The following is a 6,815-nucleotide window of genomic DNA, read 5'->3' on the forward strand; positions in this document are numbered from 1 at the left end:
GTATAACTGAGGTTCAGTAATTTTTTCATTCTTCTGTGGAACACAAAAAGAGATATTAGGCAGAATGTTCAGTCACATTCACTTTTATTGTATCCTTTTTTCTTTTCTTTTTTCCATACAATGAAATGGTTTGAATGAATGGTGACTGAGGGTAGCATTCTTCCTAACATCTCCTTTTGTGTTCCACAGAAGCAAGAAAGTCATAAAGGTTTTGGACCAACATGGAGGTGAGTAAATGATGACAGAATACACATTTTTGTGTGGCATCCCTTTAATGTTCTCTTTTTCTATTTTGTACTTAGTTCCATATGTGTGTGTGGTCAAGAACAAGATTTGTATAGCACATACTGTACCTAAGGTAGGTTAAATTATAACATTTTGTCTAACAAGAATTTTGCTGCTGCTCTCCTCATTATCATGACTTCATTTATAATTAAACTAAAGCAGGTATTTATAATTTGTATCTTTGATCTGACAACATGCTATTGATAAGCTACAAATGCCATGACTTGGGACCAACAGAAGACATGTCAAACATTTCCCACGACCATTTATATAAATCGACACACAGGCAAATAAACAACTCTGGAAAACGATTTGAAAAGTATGTGATGGCCTACAGAGTGGCAGTAATAACCCCAAAATTAGGAAATTAATTAATATCAAAATTGGACATGAAATAAATAGAGATACAAACAGGAAAACATTGACTAATAAATATTCATGAGAATGAACACCCTAAAAACATGAAAAAGTTATCTCATTGTAATATAAAACTATTATTACATGTATGTATAGGAATATATTGTGTTTTATTTCTTAATTTTGATTTTAATCATTTGTGGCATGCTCTAACTTTTCCATGCACTGACACCCTGAAAAAGAGCAAAGAGCATCTCAAGAACACGTGAAAGATGTCCTTACAAGGGTTACCATTTGCTGTTTCACATAATTCATTTAATTATTGATATATAATGTACATAATTCTGTTTTACCATCACTCTTTTGATGGATTTGCATGCTTTTCCACGCTGATGCATGGCTCCACAGAGGAATACTGGACAAAAACAATTAAGATCATAAAATACAGTCTTAAGTTTATACAGTCATGGTTAAACATTTGCAAAAGTTCTGATTTGTTACAAATAAATATAAATGTACAGGGACACATTATTTTATTTCAAATTAAAGAATACATAATAATCTACTATGCACAGTTGTATAGGTTTTATTTTGGGCCAAAAAACACTAAATATGTTGGTAACACTTTACAAAAAGGTTCCATATGTTACATAAGTAAACAACATTAGTTAACTTGAACTAACAATGAAGAATAATTTTACAGCATTTGCTAATGTTGGTTATTGTTAATTTCAGCATATAGTAATAGATTTTTTAAATCAAACGTTGTATATATATTAGCATTAGTTAATGCACTATAAACTAAAATGAACTAACAATGAACAATTGAATTTTAATTAACTAACTTTAACAAAGATTTATAAATGTTATAAAAAATATATTGTTTGTTCATGATACCTAATGCATTAACTAATGTAAATGAATGAAACCTTAATGTAAAGTGTTACCAATTTATCAAACATAAAAAAATAAAAATCAGAAAAGAGTTGAAATTGTAGTAAAAGCACTAACAAGACAGCATGGCCTATATCTTGTTGTGTGAATTATTTCTTGGGGGGGGGTTAGGCTCCAAAAATGACAAAAACCATAAAAGTACCATAGCCTAAATCTAATCCATTTGACTCTTGCACCATATTGTGAGTCTTCTGAAGCTTTGTATTAGGAAATTCGGGTTGTCATTCGCTGATAATAAATTGGTATTTAGTGCGCATGTGGACTACTTTAACAGTACTTTAATGTTGCCTTTTAAAGCTTATTGAAGCTTTAATGGTGCTTTTCTGAGCTTGAGGGACACGGTCATGATAAACTGTCATTCTATGGAAAAGAACTGTGAATAGATTTTTTTATTTATTTTTTTATTCTTTTTTAGTGTTCCAAGGACAAAATAACAAGGTTTTGAATGATGGCGAGAAAATAATGATTTTCATTTTTTGAGTGAACTACTCCTTTAACTTTATTTTGTTATTACATGACTTATAATAGAACGTACTCTATAGGCCTATGTGTCTTGCTGCAGAAGCTGTCAAATGTTCAGGTGCTGAACAAAGGCTCAAACTTTGTCCAATATCAGCACTGAATGTTATTAAATATTACATAAGTATACACTGAATACAGTACTGGAAAAACAGAAACAGCAATATGCTAGTACTGTATGCCATTCCAAACATGCTGCTTCTCTTAAGGTCTTGGAAGCAAAAGGGTGTATGCACATCATAACAGACTTTACAGGACAGTCAAAACCAATTTACTTGAGCAAATCCTTAAGCACAATTTAACTGTTTTGTTAATGAACAAAATAATTCACTGTTAGGTCTTCCACTTTTTCATTCTTATTTTATTTTTGGCAATGGGCTATATTTGAAAAAAGTACATAGTGGCATATTTGCTGATTTTCTGAACAAAAGTAAGACAACATATGCAGAAATGTATGCTTCTTACCATGACAGACGAACTGTCTTCTCTCGGTGTGCTCTGTTTATCTGTTGAAGGGCAAATAAATTGAAACATTAACAGTTAATAGGTTAATATTTATTATTACATACATTAAAATACATAGGAAACATACCATATTTGGCTATACAGTTTTACAGAATAATGGTCATATTACCATAGTTCAGAATTTTGTGGTGAGCATCTTTTCTTGTGAGCCTGAAAAAAACAAAAAAAGAATTTCAGTTTGGTACTATTGCTTCATATTTGAATCATACATTAACGGTACTGTTTTTAAGTTAGGGGTACACATAATACTGACCCTTTGGACGTCTTTGTCGCACGCATCTCTGAGAATTGGAATGGAGAAAATTAAATGCATGATTGAATAGACTTTCCACAACCTCAACAACTAGTCCATTTTAGAGTATATGCCTCCTTTTCCTTTTATTCTTCCAAATTATTGTTATATTCCCCATTATATATACTGTATTTATTTGAATTCATACCCCAATAAATGTTTGTTTTGAATAATATACATTTACACAGTGGTTAAACCAGCACAAATATTTTCCGAATTAGATATTGTTTTGAGGATTGTAATATTTAAGCCTATAAAGTAGCCTATATGGTACCTGCAGTAGGTATCTGAAAATTTCATAAAATGTATTTAATATAACAAGCTTGACACATGTGTTCAGTTCACCATTAATTTAATAAATACATAGGTATAGGCCTATAAACACCTAAACATTTTCAAGATTCCCCATGTTACAACTCTTTAAGATTATCTCCAGGTTTTAGTTGTTCAGAAGATGCCATTTCGTTGCATTTTAAAGGAATATTCTGGGTTCAGTACAAGTTAAGCTCAACTGACAGCATAAGAAAAACAAAATATTTCAACTAGTCCTTCCTTTTCTTGAAAAAAAAAAAAAGAAAAGAAGCTCAAATCTGGGCACTAACAATGGAAGTGAATGGGGCCATACGTTAAAATACTCACTGTTTCAAAAGTATAGCCACAAGACGTAAACAATATGTGTTAACATGATTTTAGTGATAAAATCACTTACTAACCTTTTCTGTGTAAAGTTATAGCCAATTTTACAACTTCGTTGCCATGATGACATAACGTGGAACAGTAGACTGCCACAAAAACAATGATTTAAACAACTTTACAGCTGAAATAATACACAGGTTTTATCAGAAGAATTAATATAAGTGCTTTAATAAAATTACAAGCTTCACATTTTTGCCAGTAAACACTCAAAAAAAAAACAAAAAAAAAAAAAAAAAAACAAATTGGCCCCATTTGCTTCCATTGTAAGTGTCTCACTGTAACCTCGATTTTTGCCTTTTTAAAGAATAGGAGGGATGAGTCAAAATAAATTTTTCTGGTAATCAATATTATGCCACAAATGCTGTCGATTGAGCATAACTTGAATTGAACCTGGAACATTCCTTTAAAATCTTTCCTCTTACAACCAGTCTTGGTCAATAATTGTGAATAGTCTACATGTTTGTAAAGTCGTAGTCTGTAATTTGCCAGGCGACCACACTGAACAGGATTACCTCTCTCTAATCAAACAAACCTGACAAGGGCATGGCCAGCGAAACAAAATGTATCCACTGTACCCCAAACATCACATTTAGTGTTTATTCTGTAAGGTCGTATTCTTCATAATATGTAGGCCTACTATATTAGTACCAACTTAGTACACTCAAAAAAAAAAAAAGAAAAAAAAAAGAAATTGTGTAATGATTAACCAAATTAAATTAATAAAACTTAAAATTAGTAGTTTTATTTTTTTTTATTTGATTTCATTAAAGATTACTCAATTCAATTTGGTAGAATTTTGTTATGAAATTGAAATGCATACATCTTACTATATATATATATATATATATATATATTGTACAGAATGAAGAAATCCTGTCATTTTTAGTTTGGTAGAAAAAAAAATAACTATTCAAATCAGATGCGTTAAACCCTTACCTCGGTACAAACACACAGAGATAATGGCAGTTACAACCATGGTAAGGAATACTGCCCCACAGCCGCCGTACATAAGCCAGGAGCATATCTGTTCAGATTCTAAATGATAAGAGCACAATTATTATAGACCTATATAGGTGAATTACTAACTAATAGTGGGCAACGTTCCAGACTTAAAATGAGATTATGAAAAATGAGTGGACAAAAATACGTAAGACTAACATCTTGCTTCTTTCTTGTCTATCATCATTAACGTACCCCATCTCATCAGAGTTTTGGAGAAGTTCTCGCTATTATATTTAACAATGCACTGAATTTCATCATCTCTAGTCCACTCTTCAGCAGGAACAGAAAGATGAGCACGTGTGAATTCTGTGGCTGAATCAGTGGCGTTTGTCCAGGCTGACTCGGTCCATCCTGTGTGCTCTTTCTGACCAATCATCCAGAACACCCGGACCTGAGATGGGACAACTCCGGTCACAACACACTGCAGTGGGACGGGTGATATGACGGTTTCTTGTGGTGAGTATAGGATGGATAATTTAGGTGTAGGACGATCTACAAAAGAACAGAGTTAATTCAGCATGTAAAAGTGTTATAAGTTTCAGTAGCCTGAACGTGAATCTAGAAAAGTATAGATCAAATTTCTCTCCAAATTTACCTGTAACGATCACATTGGTTCCATTGCCGATGATGGTCAATGAATTTTGTTGGCTAATGCAATAGTACAAGCCCGAATCTTTCAGAGTTGCCTCTTTAATAGTTAAAATGCAAGTTTTATCATTGTACATAGAGATATTTGACTGAAACCTCAAGAGTGTGAGTTCACCAGTCCTTGGATTCACTTTGTACCAAGAAACTAAGGAATAGCAGTACATAACTGTCTGGTCAAATACACATCTTAATTCAATGCTATGGCCCACGGAGACATATGTGAGCGCTGGTGATTGAGTCACGATAAATGAGAGTGTAGCTGTAAGAGAATTAAATTACAAATTTAAAAACACAAAAATACATAGTCTGGATAAACAGTATGTTTAGAATATAATTAATTAACAAAAAGACACTTTACTACTTGATTGATGAGGTTAACCTAAAATGTAAGCAAAAAGACAGAAGACTTACTGTGTAAAGCAGAAATGCAAAACCATAACAGCATCCAACAGCTCTGCACAGTACCCATGTCAACACCTTAAAAGAATCCTATGCACCTCTTTTACCATTTAGAAGCAAAATAATGCAATCTTAATGTCAAAACCCACTCAATGCACCTGAGTTTGACTGAAAATGGCCTGTAAGGAGAAAAAATCTCTCTCTTTGTGGGTGGAACTTCCTTGCATATATATATGTAGCAAAGAGAAGGAAAGGGGAAAAGACCTGTTTCACAGTCTTCCCAGTGGTGTGGGGCTCATTACAATGGTGTCAACTTCTTATGCTAGTTATGATGCTTATGGGAAACATGTTGCAAAGATAAAGTAGCATCTATATACTGCTTACATTTAATTTGGTGGTTCTTGAAATGGGCCCAAAGCTTGACATACATAATCTCACTACTTTTGACTGCTTGATAGGGATGGGCGATACTACTTATTTTCTTTTTGATCCGATACCAGTAATTTCAAGTCCAATATCGTTGATACCGATACCAATACGATACTTCTATTAAATACTTATTTTATTTTATTTATTTATTTATTTATTTTCGATTTCTTTGGATAAAATGGGTAATTTCAAATATAATATGTCATAAATCAAGTCATTAATTTAATTTTATTTTTTTTTACATTTGTGAGCATAAACAGAAAATTATTAGACTTCTGTTTTGTTTACCCTTACAAAAATTAACCATAATTTCACTACAGTAACTATAGTTTAACCATGGGATTTATTTAAACTATAGTTACCACACAATTAACCATGGTTACTACAATGATATTACTGAAGTAAACTATAGTTTTAAACTATTTTTTTAATTACTTATTAAGAACAATTACACACAATTAGAAGAAATAAGAAATGTCACCTTTAGATATGTTGTTATTTTAGCATGAATTTACTCCAGAAGCAGTGTAGTAGTGTCTGAAGAGGTGGGCATACTGTGAATTTACCCCCCATAAAAAAACACATGCACCCCATCTCTAAAATTAATTTACATTTATATAGAGTACTTATGTAAAATGTGTAATATATAAATATATATATATATATATATATATATATATATATATATATATATATATATATATATATA

At 31.8% G+C, this 6,815-nt stretch overlaps 1 protein-coding gene across 3 annotated transcripts; it reads right to left on the bottom strand.

Moving 5' to 3' along the window:
* Positions 1 to 259: 259 nt before the first annotated feature.
* LOC127425370 (uncharacterized) lies at positions 260 to 6,691 on the bottom strand. 3 transcript variants are annotated; one of them, XM_051671299.1, is made up of 9 exons: positions 5,690 to 6,691; positions 5,226 to 5,537; positions 4,823 to 5,122; positions 4,565 to 4,663; positions 2,894 to 2,921; positions 2,750 to 2,790; positions 2,581 to 2,621; positions 996 to 1,057; positions 260 to 875 (listed from the first exon to the last, which is right to left on the bottom strand). In XM_051671299.1, the coding sequence occupies exons 1-8, from the start codon at positions 5,745 to 5,747 to the stop codon at positions 998 to 1,000; spliced, it is 939 nt and encodes a 312-aa protein (XP_051527259.1). In that variant the 5' UTR covers positions 5,748 to 6,691; the 3' UTR covers positions 260 to 875; positions 996 to 997. The 3 variants fall into 3 exon arrangements, with proteins under 3 accessions (XP_051527259.1, XP_051527258.1, XP_051527260.1); XM_051671298.1 differs by having other exon boundaries at positions 260 to 1,057; XM_051671300.1 differs by lacking the exon at positions 5,226 to 5,537 and having other exon boundaries at positions 260 to 1,057.
* Positions 6,692 to 6,815: the final 124 nt, after the last annotated feature.

Source organism: Myxocyprinus asiaticus, chromosome 34 (genome assembly GCF_019703515.2).
Source record: "Myxocyprinus asiaticus isolate MX2 ecotype Aquarium Trade chromosome 34, UBuf_Myxa_2, whole genome shotgun sequence".
NCBI lineage: Eukaryota > Metazoa > Chordata > Actinopteri > Cypriniformes > Catostomidae > Myxocyprinus > Myxocyprinus asiaticus.